The sequence below is a fragment of the Pelobates fuscus genome, chromosome 2 (genome assembly GCF_036172605.1).
Source record: "Pelobates fuscus isolate aPelFus1 chromosome 2, aPelFus1.pri, whole genome shotgun sequence".
Taxonomy (NCBI): domain Eukaryota; kingdom Metazoa; phylum Chordata; class Amphibia; order Anura; family Pelobatidae; genus Pelobates; species Pelobates fuscus.
The window spans coordinates 145,967,587-145,991,131 of record NC_086318.1 but is presented as its reverse complement, the minus strand read 5'-3'; the positions used below and the strand labels follow the sequence as shown (position 1 = coordinate 145,991,131).

General features: G+C 41.8%; 2 protein-coding genes across 2 annotated transcripts in view; one reads left to right on the top strand and one right to left on the bottom strand.

Annotated features, from left to right (window-relative positions):
• TP63 (tumor protein p63) overlaps window positions 1-23,545 on the top strand; it is a 401,462-nt gene that overhangs the window by 136,385 nt on the left and 241,532 nt on the right. The gene's annotated exons all lie outside the window — the stretch shown is intronic.
• Window positions 3,191-23,545, bottom strand: part of P3H2 (prolyl 3-hydroxylase 2) — a 208,036-nt gene continuing 187,681 nt past the window's right edge. The window contains exons 9-15 of the mRNA XM_063442798.1: window positions 19,977-20,104; window positions 16,733-16,828; window positions 14,701-14,851; window positions 13,817-13,934; window positions 13,351-13,426; window positions 12,489-12,629; window positions 3,191-3,417 (exon numbers count right to left, since the gene is read on the bottom strand). Of these exons, the coding sequence (XP_063298868.1) occupies window positions 3,331-3,417; window positions 12,489-12,629; window positions 13,351-13,426; window positions 13,817-13,934; window positions 14,701-14,851; window positions 16,733-16,828; window positions 19,977-20,104 (797 nt within the window). The 3' untranslated portion in view covers window positions 3,191-3,330. The remainder of the gene's footprint in view (window positions 3,418-12,488; window positions 12,630-13,350; window positions 13,427-13,816; window positions 13,935-14,700; window positions 14,852-16,732; window positions 16,829-19,976; window positions 20,105-23,545) is intronic.

Genomic DNA, 23,545 nt, shown 5'->3' with positions numbered 1-23,545 from the left:
TAAGCAGGCTGCAAATAAAGTAGGTGCACTTCCTTGAGGTGTGGTGGTGACTAAATTCTTATGCTGAACTAGTCATACAGGAAAAGGATCCATAATTCAATGGCAAATCGAGATACATGTAAACTCTGGGATTTTACCCTAATTTCAGGATGTTGGCAGATCCTTGTGTCAGATCAGCAGCAGAGATGACAGACCACTTGTACATTATCAAGAAGGAAAAAAGGTGCATTGAGCAATAGGTTTGGGCTTGCGGGTGTTTCATGCTGAAGAATGCTTTCTTCAAGGTCTGTTCTTTTTCATGGAAAGGTAGATGTTCAATTAGTTTGATGTTGGCACTGGAAAATAAACACGAAGGACCAGGAGCTAATTTTAAATGCATTGTGTGCAAGAAATTTTAGACAGGTAGGAAAGAGCAGGAGAACAAGGAGTGTGCTAAAATGGTGAAGAGCTACCAGTCATCAATGCTCTACATAAAGCAACTCAATGCAGGGATTGGTTCCACCTACGACATTCTTCACCTATGGTTAGAATATCTACAGCTTTAAGGGGGATAATCAATGGAATGTAAATGTGGTAAAAAAAAATTATACGTAATTTTTCAAATATCTACTAGTAAATATATTCACTAGACATTCCATTAGTACATCGTATAGCTATATTTACCAAACATTTAAATCAGAACTCTGTCTGACGGTCTGCTTTAGGAAACCTTGATCTATTAGAAACGCATTTTGTATAGAGACTCCGAGCATCTAGCTATAAAATCCAGTGCATGATGACAATTGTGCACAAATGTAACAGTAAAGTAGACCATGGAAGAAGAATACTACCTTGTACCCAACAATGTTTCAGCTTTAAAGCCATTACATTTGCAACATGCAAACATAAGCTATCCTAAAAGCAGAAAAGGGTGAGTGAATGCACATAAAGTGCATGTACCGGTACCTTCTTCCAATCTTTTCACTTCTTAAAGAACATAGTTACAAAGCTATAGAAATAAGATTTTTTTTTTTTTTTTTTTAAACAGTGGCCTTGCCAAGTTTGGCAGGTTTGACAACAGGAGAGGGAGGGTTTGTGTGCAATACATATCACTGGCAATGTACCTGCCCATAAGGGAGCATTTCCTCCTGGTGAGTGCTACGATGACAGTATGTCTATCAGGGTGGCCAGTTAGGGATGTCCACACACATTAGGCAATGCTGAAGTGCTTGTGTATGGATTTAATCAAAAGTACAGCAGTATCAAATTCAAACGTGCTTGTGCTGCAACTTGTCCCACTTCTCCCAACACTATGTGACACAGCTACTGTGTCAGGTGATCGAGCAGACATTTTAAAGTTTGACTCGAGTTAAATGTTATAGGACAACTGTCATTTTCACAGTTATTTCTAATACAATAATCTGTTCATCAAGTTTCAAAAATAAAGATTCTTTGTTAAATTAAGTTGAGAAAAACTCACCTGTACCTTTAGTATAGGACAAGATCCTTCGGCCATATACATACACCTTGGGTCAGACAGTGTTTGAAAACTTGCAGTTCGTCTCTGTATGGTATGTCTTGCATCACTCCCTGCACGGTGCAGTGATATCATCCTAATGACTAACTGTCCAATTCAAACACTGTACATTAACCCCTTAGTGACCAGACCGGTTTTCAATTTTCTTACCATTAAGGACCAGGGCTGTTTTTACATTTCTGCAGTGTTTGTGTTTAGCTGTAATTTTCTTCTTACTCATTTCTGTACCCACACATATTATATACTGTTTTTCTCGCTATTAAATGGTCTTTTTGCACCCTTGTTTGTATTTTCACATATACCTGCCAACAAGACACATACTGGGCTATACCTTCCATCAAATCCCTGAAGTGGGGGAATAAAACCACTGCAAGTGCTTCACACTAGAGCTGGTTTTAGCTCTATCACATGTGAGAAGCCCATTTTGGATTTCCTTTTATTCAAGCTTTTAATATATTTTAAACATATTACACGATTGGAACTCTTTTTTTCTTTATGTCCCTGGACTTTGATTACCTGGAAGGCATATTCACCTGAAGATACAGGCAAACTTTTATAGACTTACCTATCCTCTTATATTCCACTTTGGACTTTTTTGGCTTGTCCTTTTTATGTATATATGATTTTATATTACTCTACTGACAGTCTATTATCTTTTTTATTTCAGTTGTCTTATTGTGTAATACCTTATCCCTAAACCCCCTGGCGCACCCTATTGCTTTGTATTGTTATACATATTTATATATTTGAAGTCTACGTGTATATTTATGAAATTAATTATTTATGGTAATCATGTATGTTATAAATGTCAGAGCGATCACATGGCCCGCGGGGGCCTAATTTGCCGAGGTGAGACTGTCTGGGCTGTCAGGCACTAACCCCAGACCGGGAGCAACACCGATCGCCGGCGGAAAACAGCGGCGATTGGGTAAGTAATATATTTGCCAAGGAAGTACTAGGTACGCTCAAGGTCCTTAAGGACCGGTTTTGTTGGACGTACCTAGTACATCCGCAGTCCTTAAACTCGCTGCTCGCTGGGCTGCAAAGATACTCAATGTGGGCCGCATGCAGCCCACAGGCCGCGAGTTTGACATGCTTGCTGTACATTAAATAATAGTTTTGAGATTACAGTTATCCTTTAACTGTATCTGAATCAGTGTTCATGTGTCAACTCATTGTATGCGTACATGTGACAGTAATTCAATAAACCACAGAGGAAAGCAAGACAGGTCATGGCAATTTAAAGGTAGTGACTGATGCGTGCCTCATCCGCAGTGTTTTCTCAGTGCATGCTGCTTGCTATGTGTGCGACTCATTTCATATATGCTTTACACATGCAAGACAACAATTTTAGACAAAAAAGAAACAAACATTAAAACGATAAGTTTAGTGCTGGTAAGAAAATAGTGGCCTTCCACACTCTAGCTTGAGAGGGATAATATTATTGGTTCTGCACATCCCACACCTGAAATATATTTCAATTTAATACCTGAAAAATCAGGCACAAAGAAATCAATGAGTGATTTTCAGTAGAAGTGCAAAATATGTAGATAAATATTGAATCTTTTCATTTAGGTTGATTGTCACCTACCTATATCTGAGGATACTAAACACCATCAGTCCTTCATTATAAAAGTAGCCATTGCAAAAAAAATCAATAAAACACAAACACACACTTTAATAGAAATAGTTAATATTTTTGAGCACATTGTTTTCCCATCGATCACTTAAATTACAATTTATGTTTTGTACAAAAATAAAACCGTTCTAATAAGATTATTAATAATTAATAAATACTTTGTTAAATATCCCTGTTATAGTTCATCCCTGGGGTTGATATTCATATTCCCATGACTTTCTTGGTCCAGCATCTGTATGACCTCATCAGCCTGGAGCCTTTCCTAAAATAAGGGAGGGAAAAAAGCATTAAAACAAGTGATCCACAAATCTGTATACAGATAAATATACTATACATAAATAAAGTGGTCTCTAGTATAAAATATACAAATCTGTTAAAAAGATTTTGATATTTCTTATCAGTCAAGGTTTTGATTAAAATTCTTATTTTGGCCAAAATAAACTAACCATAAAAAGCATTAAAAACACTTTATTGTGGGGGCAGAGCCAGCAGCTGTACTCTTTGGACGCGTTTCATGGGAGCTCCGAGATGACCAGCGCAATGAAGGTTAAAAAGTACCCAAAAACTTACCGCCAAAGTTACCCTAGTGAGAGCAATCAGGCCTCCGTGCCATGGGGCATAACAAAAAGAAATGCCATAGGCCCCCGATGACTGCTGATATTGGCGACTTACTATGGAGGCCGCGGTCATCCATGAGGCCTGTCATGGCGCCAATCTCAGACGGACCTTCCCGGTCCTCAAATGAAGCATCTCTTGCAGATGTCGGGAAGCTGGAGATGCCGGCTAACAGACGCAATGTCGCTGTACTTCCGGTGCAGACTGCTGATCAGTCAGATACAGAGGTAACTCTGAAGACCCTCCTAGAGGACCTCCGCCGCAACATTGCTGCAGACATCAATGCATATAAGGAGGAGATCATTGAGGTATCTGTACGCCTCCATGATACAGAACTAACTACAGCTGCACACGAGATCTGACTCACTAGCCTGGAAAGAGAGCGGACAATGCTCAAATACTAAACTGCATGGCGGCTGTGGAGGACCGCTGGCACTGGAAGAGTGTTAAAATGTGTGGCCTTGCTGACAGTATTGCCATGGCTGAAATTTCACACGTGGTGAGGAGACGCATTACCAGCCTCTTCTCTGCCAAACAGGCTAAATCCATGAACCTAGATGGCTGCTACCGACTACGGGTGCTACAGGCGGGCGCACTGAACATCAGTAGAGACGTCATTAGCCGGTTCCAACATGGCCCAAACAGACAGACATTAATGTCCACAATCCACAACAAATCACTATACAATTTTGAGGAGCACACTATCTTTTTATCCTGACCTGTCCAGGGCAACTATGGACTGGCGGCGGTCTCTATGACCTCTAACCATGGAACTTGCTAAACACAAAATGCCCTACCGGTGGGGTTTCCCAAACTGCCACTTAATACCCAGAGAATCCGGGAGCCTGAAAGTCACTGAAGCCCCAGAGACTTTCAGCACACTCCAAAAACTTGGACTATCCACCACCATTGCTGCAACTCTAGCCCCTGGGCGCTCATCACAGCCCGCCACTTGGGACCTGTCCCGAATTTTCCCATTCATAGCAGATGCCCAAAAGGAAAGATCCTGCTTCTACGGAGATACTTTGAATATACCAAGCTTCCTTGTAGTTCTGTCCACAGCCTCTTTGCCGTTTTGTGTTCATGGTTTACGTTGAGTTTTGTTGTTATGCTTCGGCTTGTCCTTAGGCGGGTACTCAGACGTACTCCCATCAGGCTGAGTCTTGACCTACCACCTCCTGCTTGCACCGGGGATTTAATTTCCTGTTCTTGTAATTCTCCCCACACCCAGTTTCTGTAATTACGAACCACAGGTTACCTTAGAGTTGTGGGTGTCAGCCTCTTATCCTACTACATAGGTGCACACATCATGCAAATGATGACGGCCAGGCCCCCTGGAGTGACGGGCGCAGTCGCAGCTGCGACCACAGTATTTACGCCAGTAACTCAATGTCAACGTACGTTGTATGAAAACTTGATACAGCTATTGTGGCATGGCAAGTCAGTATGCAATTTATTGCACTACAAATATAAAGAATACAAAAAAAAAAAGAGAAAGAAAAAAAGAAAGTCCACACCATTAATGCAGACCTTACAGCACATTGGCTGTCGAGTTAAAAAATACATTGTCTCCATTTTACCCTGGCAGTCATAGTTCATCCTATGTCAAATCCCACTATTGTGTTTTGGCTAAGGTTTGGGAACTCCTAGCACTGGGAGAAAGGGGGAAGAAGTGTGCCAACATTTGTGATGAGTTGACAGGATATTCCCTGTTCCTCTGTTCAGTGGAATTTGTCTTTTAACTGGGCACTCGCTGCCGTATCTGTATTAGGACCAGGACACTGGCATCTCCTTGTCCAGTTACTACAGTGAACAGTAGACTGGGGCCCGCAGGTGCAGGGCCGGTGCAAGGATTTTTGCAGGCCTAGGCAAAAGAAAAATTTGCCACCCCCCGCCATGTGACATCTCAATGCCCCACCCATATGATCTGCCATATGAACTAACACCAGTGCTGCACACAGTGTATGTTTACATTAAAAAGCCTGCAGGGACAGGCTATAGACACCAGAACCACTTCATTAAAGGGACACTCCAGGCACCCAGACCACTTCTGCTCATTGGAGTGGTCTGGGTGCCAACTCCCACTACTCCTAACCCTGCAATAATTACCTTGCAGGGTTAACTCCACCTCTAGTGGCTGTCTATTAGACAGCCACTAGAGGAAACTTCCTGCTCTATAGCACAGGAAACCTGTGCTAGAGCGTCGCTGGACGTCCTCACGCTGTGTGAGGACCTCCAGCTTCGCTCAAATCCCCATAGGAAAGCATTGAAACTCGTTTTCAATGCTTTCCTATGGGGAGACGTAATGCGCATGCGCGGCATTGCCGCACATGCGCATTAGGTCTCCTCGGCCGGTGGGTGGGATCAGTCTCACCCACCAGCCGACGGAAGAACAGGGAGGAGCGTCGTGGAGGAGGAGACAGCGGCGAGGGACATCGCCGCTGCCTCAGGTAAGTGACTGAAGGGGTTTTCACCCCTTCAGTAACCGGGGATTGGTGGGTGGGAGGGAGAGGGACCCTCCAGTGCCAGGAAAACTGATCGTTTTCCTGGCACTGGAGTTTCCCTTTAAGCTGCAGTGGTTCTGGGGACGATAGTGTCCCTTTAGTGTGAGGTAAATTAGAGATTAGTGTCACTAATAATATACTAGATTGCCTACTAACAACCAGATGAGGATGGTGGTGGGCTCTGGCTGCAGTTTGGCTCCACAGGTCTGGTGTAGAACAGGATCTCTGGAGGCTTTTTGTAATGGTGGTCACAAAATTCAATGTTCAGGGAGAAAGGGAAGCAGCTCCCTTTTTTGGGGCCCCTTACACAGCTCAAGGTCTGGGCCCCAGGGCCTGACGGTGAGTATGCCCATAAGGCCCACCCATAAGTCAACCTACATGTTCCACGCATGAGTTTGCTCACAGGGAGTGGAGTGTGTAGGGGATGTGTTATGTGTTATTGTAGAGGATCTAATGTGTGTGCTTATGGAATGTAGTGTTACCAGTTTGTGTAGGTGATGCAGTGTGTTTGTGTGTAGTGGAAGCAGTGTGTTTTTGTGTAAGGGATAGAAAGCAGTGTGTGTTTGTGTATAAGGGATGTATTTTGTTTTTCAGGGATGTTTCTGTTACGCGGACCGGAGAGGAGCTCGGCCACGCTACACAGGAGGGGGGGAGGTGAGGAGAGAGGCAGTGCTGGGGCTCTCTATAGAGCGCTCAGGTGGCTGCAGCATTAGAAGGGCCGGTGATGGGGGCGCAGGCCTAGTACGCCTTATAGGAAGCGCCGGCCCTGCGCAGGTGAACACACACATATATATATATATATATATATATACACACACATACATATATATATATACACATAGGGAATGTGAGGCCCGGAACTCTAAGAGCATTCCGGGCCCCCCCAGGATACAAGTTTGTGTTCCTGACCCTATAGGATTCCTTTAAGCTGTTCTAGATAGGATGACTGGCATCACTCACATCACTTTACATCTGGTTCCACTAAATGTAGAATTTCAAATGGAAAAAAAGTCTATTGTGACATAAAAATAAATAAATAACAAAATAAAAAGCAGCAGTCTAATTAATTGACCATTTAATGTGTAAGATGTGTATCCAGCTAATAAATTGACCATGTAATGTGTAAAATGAATATAAGGCAAAAGTTTTTTTACTGTAAGATGAATCAGGATATGGAATTCTCTGCCTGCAGACGTGGTTTTATCAGAGTCCATACAGATGTTCAAACAGCAACTAGATGCATACTTGTAAAAACAGAATAGTCAAGGATATAATTTTTCTATGTAGGGTAATAGCTTCTTGATCCAAGGATTAAGCGGACTGCCATTCTGGGGTCAAGAAGGATTTTTTTTCCTAGCTTGTTGCAAAATTGTGCTTCAAACTGGTTTTTTTTTTGCCTTCTTTTGGATCAACAGCAAAAAAACAAATGTGAGGAAGGCTGAACTTGATGGACGCAAGTCTCTTTTCAGCTATGTAACTATGTAATATAATACAAGTATGGTGTCTCACAAGAAGGCTCAGACAGATAATGAAATGCTAGGTCTACAGCTGCAATCCAAAACGTCTTAATGAAATCATCCTGTATGCAGAATGAGAATACCCACAATGACAGAAGATGATATGATTTATGGCCAATAGTTTTTTTTTTTGTTTTTTTTTTTTCATGAAATGACACAACCAGAAAGAGTCACATAGATTCTAAAGAAAAGTAGAGATCTGAGGAATCCTGTGCATATGATTACACACCAGGATTCTCCACTGCAAGTGTTTTGGTGATTATTAGGTTCAGAGAAACATCTGCTTAAACAGATGATGAACATTCATTATCTGGAATAGCGGACAATGACCAGAATTAGCATATTTAAAGGGGCACTCCAGGCACCCAGACCACTTCTGCTCATTTGAGTGGTCTGGGTGCCAACTCCCACTATTCCTAACCCTGCAAGTGTAATTATTGCAGTTTTTTATAAACTGCAATAATTACCTTGCAGGGTTAACTCCACCTCTAGTGGATGTCTATTAGACAGCCACTAGAGGGAACTTCCTGCTCTATAGCACAGAAAACCTGTGCTAGAGCGTCGCTGGACGTCCTCACGCTGTGTGAAGACCTCCAGCGTCGCTCAAATCCCCATAGGAAAGCATTGAAATTCGTTTTCAATGCTTTCCTATGGGGACACGTAATGCGCATGCGCGGCATTGCCGCGCATTAGGTCTCCTCGGCCGGTGGGCGGGATCAGTCTCGCCCAACGGCCGACTGAGGAACAGGGAGGAGCGTCGCGGAGGAGGAGATATCGGCGAGGGACATCGCCGCTGCCTCAGGTAAGTGACTGAAGGGGTTTTCACCCCTTCAGTACCTGGGGATTGGTGGGTGGGAGGGAGAGGGACCCTCCAGTGCCAGGAAAACGGATTGTTTTCCTGGCACTGGAGTTTCCCTTTAATGCTTTAAGAGCCCACATGGAGAATAACAGAGTGGCACAACATTTCCATTTCAGTTCTTTTGAGCAAACATTTGCAAAGTCCTTGTCAGTTCTCTACAATTCAGGATTTTACTCTGACAAACTACTCTATAAAGGGTTACTCTAAGCACCATAAGCACTTATGTGATTTAAAGTGGTCATGGAGCTTTGAGTCTATATGTACCATGTTTCAGTTTGAAATGCTTTGCTGTAACTTCACCTCTGGCATCATCGTTAGCCAGCACAGAATGGATTTTCCAGGCTGGTTAATGTTTATTCTGTACATATTTGGTGTATGTCATCAGTGCGCATTGCATGCTAGTGACAGACAACCAATGGATGCACAGCCCCCCTCCATGGGGCCCAAACACTCCTTTCAACCAATTGTATCTTTTTATGAAAACACAGTTTTTTGGTTCGAGTAATACTTTATGAACCATTAAGGGCCCACATTTTGTGGATATCATGATGTGAATACTTTCCCAAGTCCTGTAATGTGCGAGATCCTTGAGGATTGCTTTGTAAGTGATTGCTCCGTAATAGGTTGGCCTAAGGTTCTCTTTAACAGAGACATTCATGGTAAATAATTGTACAATGCTCTGTTGTAGAGTGCTTTTGTTTATATCAGTTCTACATACTCTGTTCTGCTACAACGGAATCCCCTAATCTGTTTTCTATTTTTGCAACGTATCACTGTGATAAAGTTCCTTGCACTGTGATAAAGGTCTAGGCTTAAATGTCAATATCATCATTCTTAAGGAGTAAACAAATAGATAAATTATGAGCGTTTCAGATATAGCAAGATCATAAATGTGGAACACAGTTCCAACTAACTCTATACACATAAATTATGTAACAGGAATGCTCAGATACATTACTATAAAACATTAAAAGGGTGACATCTACAGGTTTATTGGTAGAATAATAAAACCAGCCGACAGTGAAGGAATTTTTATTATTAAACAGAACAAATAATTATTGTTAAAAAATAGATTCTACTGGAAGTAATATCAAACTGGTATACACTGGATAAACCTAGCAAAGGGAAGATTTTTTTTTTTAAACCTACTTAAATAATATCACTATGATTCAATAAGGACAATAGGAATTCCATCCACCCTATCTGAACCATCATCATATTCTTTCAAATTCTTTTTTTTATTAAAAGTTTTACATGTTAACATATTGCAATATAAATTATAGTAACAAATCAAAAAACAAATAATACCTAGGAAATTTAAATTAAACTACGATTTCTCTTTCAGCTTTTTTCCCCCATATGATAGTATCCATATTTTGGAAGTGGGAGTTCCATATTATGTGGTAAATACATTTGTATCCACTATTGTTTTGCACAGATTATTAGTGCCTGGCGCCCTCTGTTGTATGTAGTGCTTTCTATATACAATTTTATTTTTTATTTTAATTATAAATTCAGCTGGAGTTTTTTAATATTTGGGTATTGGTTTTTATACTAGTGTACACCTCATAACTATTATAAATCTAATATACACCTGGAGTTATGTACGGTTGGAACTATTGAAAAAGAAGGGTTTGGAACTCTCTTGGGACAAGGAATGTTACATAATAAATAATAATACTAATAATATCAGTTGTCCTTAAAATTCTTTCCCTTTTCCATACTGTTACTTTTCTCTACTCCATATAGAAACTGTGATAAATACAGGCTGCATTTAACAAATTTATACATACACATCACGCTGTGTAAAATGACAAAGAGCACTCTGATTGGCTTAAACCAGCCGATCAGAGTGTTCTTAGCCTAATTGCAGGGCGTGGCAAGGCTTTATAAGCCTTCCCCCGTCCTGCAGAGTTCGGTCTGCGCGGAGCCCTCCATGGGCGAAGATGGATTTTTTTGGGGGCGCTCGTTTTTTTTTTGTTTTTTTTTAATTGCATCGGTTATTATGGTTTTTTATTTGCCCTTTTTTGGGGATGAAAAAATAAGATTTTAGAAGAAAGATAACATTGAATGGTAAGTTGTTTTTATCTATTTTTTTTTTTTACAGGTTTTTAGTTAAAGGTCCCCCCTCCTCATTATTTTTAGGGTGAGGGTGGTAGGTAGGGGGATAATTTTTTTTTTGGGGGGAGGGGTGATTAGGGTCCCCCTCCTTTGTATTTAGGGCCCCCAACCACCACTCAGGGGTAGGGGCCGGGGGGGACAGTAGGTCCCCCCATTATTGTTAATTTTAGGGCCCCCACCCACTGCTCAGGGTTTTGAGGCTGGGGGGCAGTAGGTCCCCCCCTTATTGTTAATTTTAGGGCCCCCACCCACTGCTAAGGGGTGGGGGCCGGGGAAGGGACAGTAGGTCCCCCCCTTATTGTTATTTTAAGGCCCCCACCCACCGCTCAGGGGTGGGGGCCGGGGGGGGACAGTAGGTCCCCCCCTTATTGTTAATTTTAGGGCCCCCACCCACCGCTCAGGGGTGGGGGCCGGGGGGGGACAGTAGGTCCCCCCTTATTGTTATTTTTAGGGCTCCCACCCACCGCTCAGGGGTGGGGGCCGGGGGGGGGACAGTAGGTCCCCCCCTTATTGTTATTTTTAGGGCCCCCACACGCCGCACAAGGGTGGGGGGCGGATAGGGGGAGGACAGTAGGTCCCCCCTCATTATCTTTATGGCCCCCACCCGCCACCCAGGGGTGGGGGCCAGGGGGAGGACAGTAGGTCCTCCCCCCTCATTACCATTATGGCCCCCACCCGCCGCCCAGGGGTGGGGGCCGGAGAGGGGGAGGACAGTAGGTCCCCCCCTCATTATCTTTATGGCCCCCACCCGCCGCCCAGGGGTGGGGAAGGAGAGTAGGTCTCCTCCCCCCCCTCCCCTTCAACCACTATTGTGGCCAGAAAGAGTCCCTGTGGGTTTTAAAATTCGCCTGCCTATTGAAGTCTATGGCGGTTCGCCCGGTTCGCAAACATTTGCGGAAGTTCGCGTTCGCGGTTCGTGAACCGAAAATTTTATGTTTGCGACATCACTACTGAGAAGCGGATTACAGTAGTCAAGGCGAGAAAGGACAGTGGAATGGACCAACACCTTAGTCGCATCTGGAGTTAAGTAGGGTCGGATGCGCGCAATGTTTTTGAGATGGAAATGACAGGATTTGGCAATAGATTGAACATGAGGCTTGAAGGAGAGGTCAGAGTCAAAGAGAACACCTAGGCAGCGAGCCTGCGAGGTGGAGCTGATGGTAGCACCGTTGACTTGGAGAGAGACAGACACAGGAGTAACAACACTTGAGGGAGGAAAGACCAGAATTTCAGTTTTGGTCAAGTTTAGTTTAAGGAAGTGGGCAGCCATCCAGTTAGAAATAGCAGAGAGGCAGTCAGAGACACTAGTCAGTTGTATGGTAAAGGTAAGTAAGAACAGTCAGCTGCGCTATATGAACCATGCAGTATGGGTAAACATCTTAAGATGCATATATACATACAAACATACATGATTCCCCAAAACCATGTTCAAGGAATCAGAGGACAAGAGATTCTATTCTGAAAAGCAAGTTACCAGCTGGCTGGCCAAATTGCTATGTGGAAAAAATGAGACAGACTTATTAATATTTATAAAGTACAAACACATTCCACAATAAGTGCTGTACAATATGTGACCAAGCAAATAAATAATAGCAACAAGACAAGTTTGATGTCCCCACTTAAAGCATAGCTCATAAGTACAAAAAAAGGTCCTGGTCATGAAGGGGATAAATATTATACACCGAGGAAAGTTTAAAAAAACAGCAGGAGTACTCACCAGTTCCCTATTTGTTGGGTCCAATGTAAACCACAGCGCCACAGCACATCTTTGCCCACTGGTTACTGCTGTCACCCCATGGGGATTCTCTCCTCCAGATGAAAATCCCACCAGACGACCACATCTAGGCTTAACGGAAGACTGTAACAGACACCCAAGGCAAAGGTATTAAAGAGGTCACTATAAAATGAATGTCACACAATACAAATAGAAAATATTTCCATGCAGTGTATAAAGGCCATGGGAGCCATGGAATATTGTGAATCTTATATGTTAAGAAGGAATAGAGAAGGTCCATGTGCAATTAAAGATTAGGGAAGGGCCTCATACGTTTAAGAAGGAAGAGTAAAAAGGATTGTCTAGCTGGTGGCTAGATGTATCATACAAGAGCTATTGGTTATCTATCAGCTTTCCAAACAAAGCAATATGTTTCACTGTAAAGTGATCTGGCCTGGTCACACAGTTAACAAGTTGGCCTTCACCTGCCATCAGTTAGAGAATGCAATCTTTGTTATGACACAATTTAGAAAATATAACATCAATATCTCAGGATGCACTGGAGAACAAGAGAAATGCAAATATTTCCTTCCTGTTTATATGGTTCTTTATTGTTTTTATATGTAAAATAAATGACTATTTTCAAGTGGAATGAGTTAAAATATGAAGTTCCATGCGTTACAACAGTACTATGCAAAAAAAAAGCATCTCTGAATGTACAACATGTCGAACCTTTTCCGATTGAAATCTGCACTTTGTGTCAAAGTCTGTACTGTAGTTTTTGTGACAGTTTACAAAGTATATCAGCAAGCTAGCCATAAAATAAGCAAACACATTTGGACTTGACAGAAACATTTGAACTCACAGTGACTGTTTTGGCATCCATTTCTGTGAACACAAATTCTCCCCCATCAAAGTCTCCATTCAGGTACAGCAGAGCACTGCAGAGAGAGGAAAACTTTATTAAATGGGTATCGGAGACATTTTGTAGTGTTCCGTCTTAAAATCCAGCTAGTAGAGCTGTCTTTCACACAGTATATTGCCCATTAAAAGTAGACCTGTAGAAGTACTGTGGATGGTACTAATCCAATCAAATGCTTCCTTTGGGGAAACATTGAATCCAAGAAAGCTTTCCTATAAGCAGCATCTGATGATGTTCAATGTCCTCATGGATGTCCAACGTCACATGACCGAGTGAAACTTGGCCGTTGCCGTGGAAGCACCCCTAGTAGCTACGAGGAAGACAGCCACTAGAAGTGTGTTTAGCCCTGCAATGTAAACATGGCTGTTTCTACTAAATGTCTTGCAATCAGTCATACATATCTGGGTACCTGTAATCTCTGTATGTATAAGCTGGAGCCTCCTTCCAACATTCATTGGCTTCTGGGTCTAGCAAACAGTTGTCAGCATGAATTGGGTGGCTTAAATCATTTCTGTTATCCTGCTGACCTGTAATTGAATAATGATTAACAAAATAAAAAAAATAAGACTTCTATATGGCATGATTTTTACATTCAACCTGTTTTACAGAAAAAAAAAAAGGTGTTTAGCCATTTTAAAATAGCCTGTATTACATCAGAGGCTGTAGAGTGTGGAAGAGGGAATGAAAGATATGGTAAGAGCAAAACATGATAAAACTCCCCAATAATTACAGTTACATAGGATGAAAGATTCAGCCTTTCTCATCTGTTTTTGAAATGCAAATTCTAAAGCTTACGAACGCACATCACTTTGGGAAAATCCTGTTTTGAGCACAAAATGTCCAACAAATCATGTTTCCCCAGTTCTACAGAAAATTCCCTGTTGAATATGAAAATTAGAAAAGACTTCATGATGCATGTCTGCAGGCGTCCTTAGCAATGGAGCACTATTTTAAAGCAGACAATGGTAGTAATCCAAAAGGATTAAGGATCAAGACTATCAATGGACTGTATAGTTAAGACCCTTTGGGTCTCATCAGCAAGGTGTTCATTCTGAGCATCATGTAGTTAAATATAAAAAATGTACAATATGGTTTTAATACATTTTTCAGATTAACAATATAAAGTAATGCTAAAGCTAAGCACATCTTACTAGCAATGTAACATATTTCCAGAAACTGCATTTAAACTGGAAATTAAACAAATTAATTTCCGTTTGCTCTTGGTAGAGACTCATCTGGAATAGAAGATATAAAGAACTAGACGAACAATTGTATAATAATTTCTTCACTTACCTTGCAGTGCCGTCCTGCAAACAAGGTGAGAATAGGAGAAATATAGTGTTGAATTCAGCATGAAATACGACTGAACGATTCTTCGGGCTTTTTCACTCACATCATAAAACATGCGAGCACTCTTCATGGGAATGAAGCCATCGTTTCCGAACTTAAAAAAAAAAAAAAAAAAAAAAAACACAAAAATATCTTTTTTTTAAGGAAGAATGTTTCAAATGGTTTGTTATTAGAATTAATCGCATTACAGATTTCTTAGAAAGTGTCCGTGTTCAGAGAGCTTAGTAAAGATTTATGAATTAATGCACGTATTGTATTTTAATTAAATTAATATATATGTAAATTCTACCAAAATACTGAACCTAGTGGAGCTTTTAATTTAAATGACTAATTTAGACTTCCTTACTATATCATTCCCAGTGGGTCAGTGCTGCCAGGATTAAAAAAGATGAAAAAAGTCGGTCCGATCTCCTCTGTGTAGCTCTGCCTCTTTGGCTGAGATCATCAGTGTTAGTGATTGTAGCCAAGCCAATCCAATACTTTGCTGTTCTAGTCAGGTGGTCTCATGCAGAGTTTTACACCACTATTTTATGGAAGTGCCTCTAGTGTCTGTAATATTGACAGCCACTAGAGGCAGGTTAACCCTGAAATGTAAACATTCCTGCAAAACATGGAGGGGCTGATGGCACCCAGAACACTTGATTGAGATGAAGTAGTCTGGGCATCTACTGTATCCCATTAACAGCATTTAGCATTGTCATGACATGGAATGCGAAAACTTTAAATTTATTTGAAGCCTAAGCTTTAAACATTGGACAATAACCGACCTATGTGATCCAAGGGGAAGGACTACAAGGGATTTCAAAATGAAAGATTCTCAGGACCATGTCCACAGCTGACTGAAGAAACTCTACAAGAGTAAAACACATTTCGGCCATTTTTGCAAGGCTCTGAATAAGGTGAGCATCATACTTATTCTACTTCTTATTACACTCTCTCTCTTATGTTTTCTCTTATATACCCTACAACGAAGTGGAGGTGTGATGCTGCCTTAAAAGCATAAGAGCTCGATTACGGAACCAGTATTTATACACAGGCTCCTTTAAATGTGCGTGTCCTGACTTCACCATCACCTATTTTATCTCATTCCACACGTACCATCTGCACTAAATTGTATTTTTTATCTTTTGTCTTTCATATGTATTTCAAGCCAAGCTTTTAACCAAATTACATGGGGTAAGTTTACCTCACTTATGCAGAAAACTTATCTGGTGGTCCACTAAAAGGTGTAGGTTTCTACTTACACCATCTTATAGATTTTTAATTGAAGCCTTAACTAGGGAGTGTCTCTAGTGGTTGTGTGATTGACTGGCTGATTACCTGAGTGACATGAACTAGAGGCTCACTGACCAAAAAAATTAAACATTGCCATTTCTAAAAAAACAAAAACAAACAAAAAAAGGCAATGCTTCCATTTGCCACAGTGCAAGAAAAGCATCTAGGTACCAAGACTACTACATTAAGCTGTAACGGTTTTGGAGCTTAGAATGTCCGTTAATAGTACATCCATTGTCCTAACTCTTCCATATTTTTGTTTCTTTTATGAACACAACTTAACACCGTTTCAAATAATTGTACTGCAGACACTTATAATTGCATACTCTTTTAACTATCACTTAAGCAGAATGTAATGCGTTTGCTTGGCAGGTAGTGGATTTATGACTAAGTCCTTGTATCAGGTTATGTCTTATTAGAAATACATTATATTTGACATATACAATGAATGCTTTCATTCTATCAGGTTTCTCTAATTTAAACTCAATGTGTTTATTCCTTATAATCTTGGTTTATACAAAAATAAAGAATTTAAAAAAAAATATTTATTATGTCTCCCATTATATTTATGCATTCTGTAAAGCAAGAATTTCTCAAATTGCTTACAAACGCAAAATCTTGCACCTAAACATATTTTGTAATTATTTCAAATACATTCTTCTTCAATCCTATTTAATCCCTCAATCTATACCAAACATACCATGAGTGCCTTTAGAACTGTGGCTCCTTCAAATTTCTCATTTGGAGTATGAGGTGAGGTTTTTCCTCTGTATCCATCGCCAGCTAGTGTTATCATCTGATTTAAAACAAAAAGCAAACAATTTCACTTTTGCAGAAATATACATAGTCAGAAACAGAAAGTTCATTGACAACCCTAAACAGAAAAATATATTTTTAAAAATTCACATTTTCTTTGTTTTATTATTTCTTTATCAATACCCAATCGATATACTTAGATTTAAAATTGATATTTGTAGACGTTCATATTTTATTTGTCACTCATTTTGTTTGTAAACATGATGCAAAAGTGTACTCTTGTTATGTAATGTAGTTAGTTTGCAAAAGAACAAAGATGTGCCCCTATTAACTCTCTCAAAGAATGGTACCTCAGTCAGTGAATGGTAATGTCACGTTTGAGGCTATATGAAAATATTTCTACGGGCATTTGTACTATGGATTTGAATGAGGCAATCTAAAGTCTGGTAAGATCCTGGGAGCCCCTCTAGTGACTGTCTGGTAGACTGCCACTAGAGACCATCTTAGTCCTGTAAGGGAATTATTGCAGTTTCTCTAAAGGACTAAGCGGGCCAGGAACACTGCACCCAGACCACTTCCATGAGATAAAGGAATCTGGGTGCCTATAATGTCCCTTAAACCTTCAGCTTATTGAATAGCTGATTTTGCAGTGGTATCCTAAAATGAGAATCTAAAATGTAATTTTGCTCCTTCTAGTCACATGCCGAGAATAACTTAGAAACTTCATGTATCTAGACATATTACCTCAAATTCCTCTTAAACTAAACACATGTCGTAATCTCCCTGACATTTTTTATAAATTAACAACAGTCAAAATTAAAAACTTTAAATCAGTAAGTAAGCCTTGCTAAGAATTTAGGGTTGTAATCTGTGTGTCATAAGGTCTACAGAAATGAAGACTTAACTGGAAACAGACATGGAGACTTTAAACAAGAAACCTCATAGCGTATTAAAGTTAATATGTTAGATAGTTCTATCTACTCTATAAAACTACTGTATGTTTACCTTGAGAATTCTTGGAAACCTCACAGACAATGTTTTAACCCTTCTAATGCATAGGAATCTTCTATAAAACACGTGTGTTTAACTACAGCACAGAATGTGATAAAGTTTATAAAATCACCTATTATAAGCATAATAATGAACATTTTGCTATATTATAATTATTATTTATAAAGCTCCAACAAGTTCTGTAGCGTTGTACAATGGGTGGACTAACAAACACGTATTTGTAACCAGACAAGTTTGACGCACAGGAACAGAGGGATTGAAGGCCCTGCTCAATGAGCTTACATGCTAGAAGGAGTGGGGTATAGAGACACAAAGGGTAAGGGTAGGGTAGAAAAGACGGTTAATAGGATAGTTGTAAGAAAATGTTCATATGTATTTTATGCTTAGATAAGGTTTAGAATCATTATTGCTGACTGAAAGGATATGAAACAGTTAAAACTCTTTTTGCTTTATATGCTTCAAATTCTGTACGACATAATTATGCTAACTGTGGCAAGACTTAAACAATAGGGTCTTCCTTCTAGAGCAGGGATGTCGAACATGCGGCCCCCCAGATGTTGCTGAACTACAACTCCCATGATTCCCTGGCTATCTGTTTCATTGAAAGAATCATGGGAGTTGTAGTTCAGCAACATCTGGGGGGCCGCATGTTCGACATCCCTGTTCTAGAGGATGTGCGACATTGTTAATTATGCTGACTGTGGCAGACTTATACAATTTAAGGTCTTCCTTCTAGAGGATGTGCGACATTGCTAAATCTCAGGATGTCTTGCCCATTCCGATTTCAGGATATTCTTCCCCAGACTTTATTCAAATGCTTATCTTTCTATTGTCAGACTAGTATGTACTACAAGGAAGCAATAAATCTTACTGCTTGTACGACAAATATGTAACAAACTGTATAAATGCTAGCTTCAAAGTAATACAGATTGAGAAATCTTGTCAAAGCATCTTGTTGGTGTCTGTGTCTTATTGCTGACAATGATTCTCCATCAACGTTGATTTTGGTGACCGAGGGATCGAGAACCGAGGGGAGTTGAGTCCATTACAGCATTAACCCTTTCAATAGTATTCATTGAGGGCCTAGGGTTTTGTTTTGATAAGAGTTTCAGGAGAGGAATCGGGGTGCGGGGAGGGAAAGCTGCTCACAGTTTAATTTATATGCTTTCCTAAAGAAGTAAATTATCAAATATTTTTTTGAAGGAGTGGAGATTGGGTATGAAACAGGCCCAGACTGGCCATCTGGATGGCCATGGGCCGAGGCCGACAGGGGAGATCAAGAGATCTCCCCTGCCAGCCTATATAGAGCTAGCGGTATCCGAGCCTATTCCGTGCTTAGCCGGTGGGGAGGGAGATCAAAGATCTCCCTCACCGGCCCTCAGGCAGTCAAAGGCGGCCGCCGGCTGGAGGAGGGGGAGGGGGGAAGAGAGGACCCGAGGAGCTCTGGCTTGCAGATCTGAGCGTTGCTGTGGTTACTGATCTCGCGAAAGTGAAATCTAGCCTCACAGGCTAGAGTTCACTCGCACCACTAGGACCACCAGGGATGGCTGCATGGTCCCACCTCAAAGGCAAAAGGTAAGAAGGGAGGTGGGATACAGTGCTGGCAAAAAAAAAAACACACCAAAACAGGACTATATGTACACATCTGGTCTGTATTGTATTTGTAAAGTAATTTTTTACATTTTCTCACTCTCTACAGCCCCTAGCCACACATTACCCCACAAACAAAACCGACCTATTTACAAAACATCACACCACAATCAGCTCACTGTACAGACACACAATCCCACAAACAAGCTCCAAGCACAAAATGTTTATTGCATTTTTTGGGGGGGTGGCGAACAGTCTGATGTAATGAGCCGAGCATGTCTACATTAGATTACTTTGAAATCTGGCTAGAGTAACTGGTTGACCCTGGACAGCTTGTAAAAGGTATAATTATGCCACAGAAATATAGAAATAAAATGAAAAGAATGATAATGTTGTATGTGCTCACTTACATATTACTGTACAACAGCACTCTGAGAGTGTTATAACAACATGATATCACAATGTCATTAAAACAAATAAGCCTTACAATATGTGTTGCACGTCAGTATTTCTAATTATTTGCATTTATTACAATTCCTTACATATTGCAGCCATTATAGAAGAGTGAGATAACATGCCAAACATACATTAGCAACATTTCGCAGCTCTCTGCATTCCTCCTCCGATATGACGTTATCCAGCTGAACCCTCTGTGTGCCGTTGAGGTGCGCAGAGTTGAACACAAGTTTTACACCTTGATACAGCAAAGGACCTCCTGCAATATATATATATACACAGAATATCAATAAGCAAGCTTGCAAATGCACAGATTACACTTCAATGCAGCTCTGTATTAATCTGCAAGAATGGAGCATAAAGCAAATGAGACTAGTGGCATTTCATTTTATGGCCTGTAAGATGCCACCTGCTTCAGTGAAAGATGAATGGAAACGCTAAAATAAAACTGCTCAACGTCAACAAAACATCTGCAAACATATATTAACTCTTTATCGCTCCTTCCAGATTCCCACTGTTTTATATCCAGGCTGTCACAAGGATGCTATAAACGAAACAGTACATACAGCTATCACAGTTTAAGCACGCTATTTTGTAGTGCAGAATGACATTTAATTACTTGTAGATGGCATTTAAGATCATATTATGGGTGTGATTGGGTTTTCAGATGTTCTTGTTCTAGCCCTGATCAATACTTTCATTTCTAGAGGCATTCTGTGGAGTAAGAGGCTGTTGTATCATTGGTATAAATATATAGGGAATATATATAAGTAGTGATGTCCCGAACAGTTCGCCGGGAACCGTTAGCCGGCAAACATAGCGTGTCGGTCCGCCCCCTTTCGTCATCATCGAATAAACTTTGACCCTGTACCTCACAGTCAGCAGACACATTCCAGCCAATCAGCAGCAGACCCTCCCTCCTAGACCCTCCCACCTCCATGACAAATAGGGGGCGGACGGAACATTGCGCGTGTTCGCGACCGCGAACTATGTTCACCGGCGAACTGTCCGGGTTATCACTATATATAAGTAATAGTAATACTACTATTAGTATTATTTTTAATTCTAAGTCTAAAAAAGACCCACAGAACCCATGTGAAATAGTAATATAAATTGCAGCTCCAAGATGCGGTGATGTAATCAGAAACACTCACATAAATGCTCTGTCAATTCAATATTAATGACTGCTCTAGTTCAGCACCCATACATTATTATTAATACTGGTATTTATATAGCGCCAGCATATTCCGCTTTACAATATTATGAGAGAGGGAATTTAACTATAAGTAAGACAATTACAAGTAAACTTACAGGAACAATAGGTTGAAGAGGGCCCTGCTCAAACAAGCTTACAGTCTATAGGAGGTGGGGCGTAAAACACAACAGGACAGGAGGTAGCAATCAAACAAGGTGGGAGTGAAGGAGAACTGGAGGAGAGAATAGAGTGCTGCCCTATAGGAGAGAGCAAGAGACAGGTATGTAAGGTAGAGGTTACTCTGGGAGGCCATAAGCTTTCCTAAAGAGATGGGATTTGAGGCACTTTTTAAATGATTGAAGACTAGAGGAGTAGGTAGTAGGAAGCTATTCCAAAGGAAAGGAGCCACCCACGAGAAGTCCTGCAATCGTGAGTTGGCTGTATGGGTACGAGCAGCGGACAGGAGAAGGTCATGGGCAGAGCGAAGAGACCGAGAAGGGGCATATCTGCGGATCAGTGAAGAGATATAGGAGGGGCTAGAGTTGTTCAGTGCTTTATAGGTGTGAATTAGTACTTTGAATTGACTCCTATAGGATACAGGAAGCCAAAGTAAGGACTGACAGAGGGGAGAGGTGTGAGAGAAGCGACAGGAGAGGAGCTCACTCGCTGCCTGCCTCCACCGCTCACCTGTCTGCCAGACCTCCCGACCGCCCGCCAAGCTGCAGCCAGGCCCACTGGACCACAGGGAAAAATCCACTCCAGCAATCCCAAAGGTAGGAGGCTCGGTGGATTGAAACTTATTTTTTTTGTGAGTGTGTTAGTGTGTGTCTTTTAGTGAGTGTATGTCTGTTAGTGTGTGTTTTGGGGTGTGTGTTGGTGTGTGTCACGCTAGTGTGCGTTTGTTAGTGAGTGTGTTAGTGTGTGCGTGTTAGTGTGTCTGTTAGTGAGTGTGTGTCTTCAGGGCCGGCCTTAGGGGTGTGCGAGCTGTGCGGCCGCACAGGGCGCCATGGTGCAGGGGGCGCCCTGCGGCCGCATAGCTCACACGGCATGTCTGTTAGCCGCAATGCTAACAAGGCATTTGCCTTGGGCGGCATTTTCCAGGGGGCGGCAAAAAAAGCCGCCCCCAAATGCCCAAGGCAAATGTCTTGTTAGCCTTGCGGCTAACAGACATGCCGGGCTGCTGGGCGGTCGGGAATATGACGAATATGACGTCATATTCCGGCTCCGCCTCCCAGCCTCACTCTGCGGCGCGCGAGGGAGCTGAGCAAACAGCTCAGAGGAAGTGCTCCCTCACCAGCCGCCCGCCAGCGCCGCCCGCCCAGCAGCCACTGGACCACCAGGGAGGAAGAGACCCCCCCCCAGCATTCCCAAAGGTCTAAGGGGGGTCTAAATAAATTTTAAAAAAATGTGTTAATGTGGGTGAGTGTGTGTGTGTATGTTAGTGTGTGTGTGTGTATGTTAGTGTGTGTCTGTGTATGTTAGTGTGTGTCTGTGTCTGTTAGTGTGTGTCTGTGTCTGTTAGTGTGTGTCTGTGTCTGTTAGTGTGTGTCTGTGTATGTTAGTGTGTGTCTGTGTGTATGTTAGTGTGTGTCTGTGTATTTTAGTGTGTGTCTGTGTATGTTAGTGTGTGTGTGTATGTTAGTGTGTGTCTGTGAGTGTGTTTGTCTGTTAGTGAGTGTGTGTGTCTGACTGTGTGTGTGTGGCTGTCTACCTGTGTGTGTGTGTGACTGTTTGCCTATGTTTGTGTGTGTGTGTGAGACTGTCTGCGCGTGTGTGTGACTGTCTGCGCGTGTGTGACTGTCTGCGCGTGTGTGTGACTGTCTGCGCGTGTGTGTGTGTCTGTCTGTCTGTGTGTGACTGTGTGTGGCTGTTTGCCTCTGTGTGTTTGGCTGTCTGCCTGTGTGTTTGTGTGTGGCTGTGTGTGTGGCTGTCTGCCTGTGTGTGTGTGTGGCTGTCTGCCTGTGTGTGTGTGTGTGGCTGTCTGCCTGTGTGTGTGTGTGGCTGTCTGCCTGTGTGTTTGTGTGTGACTGCCTATGTGTGACTGTCTGGGCAGACTAGATGGGCCGAATGGTTCTTATCTGCCGTCACATTCTATGTCTGTGTGTGTGTTTGTGTGTGGCTGTCTGTGTATGACTGCCTGAGTGTGTTTGTGTGTGTGTGTGTGTGTGGGTATGGCTGTCTGCCTGCCTGTGTGTGTGTGTGTGACAAGGGGTATGGAGTGGGGAGGGGGGGTGCTGTGAAGATTTTTTGCACAGGGCGCCCAAATGCCTAAGGCCGGCCCTGTGTGTCTTAACGTGTCTGAGTTTTAGTGTGTCTGTTAGAAAGTATCTGTTAGAGTGTGTATGTGTTAGTAAGTGTGTCTGTCACTGAGAGTGTATACGTGTTTGTCAGTAAGTGTGCATGTGTCTGTCGGTGAAAGTGTATCTGTCAGTGTATATGTGTGTCTGTCGGGTAATGTGAGTATGTGTGTAACTGTGAGTGTAACTGTGAATGAGTGAGTGTGTA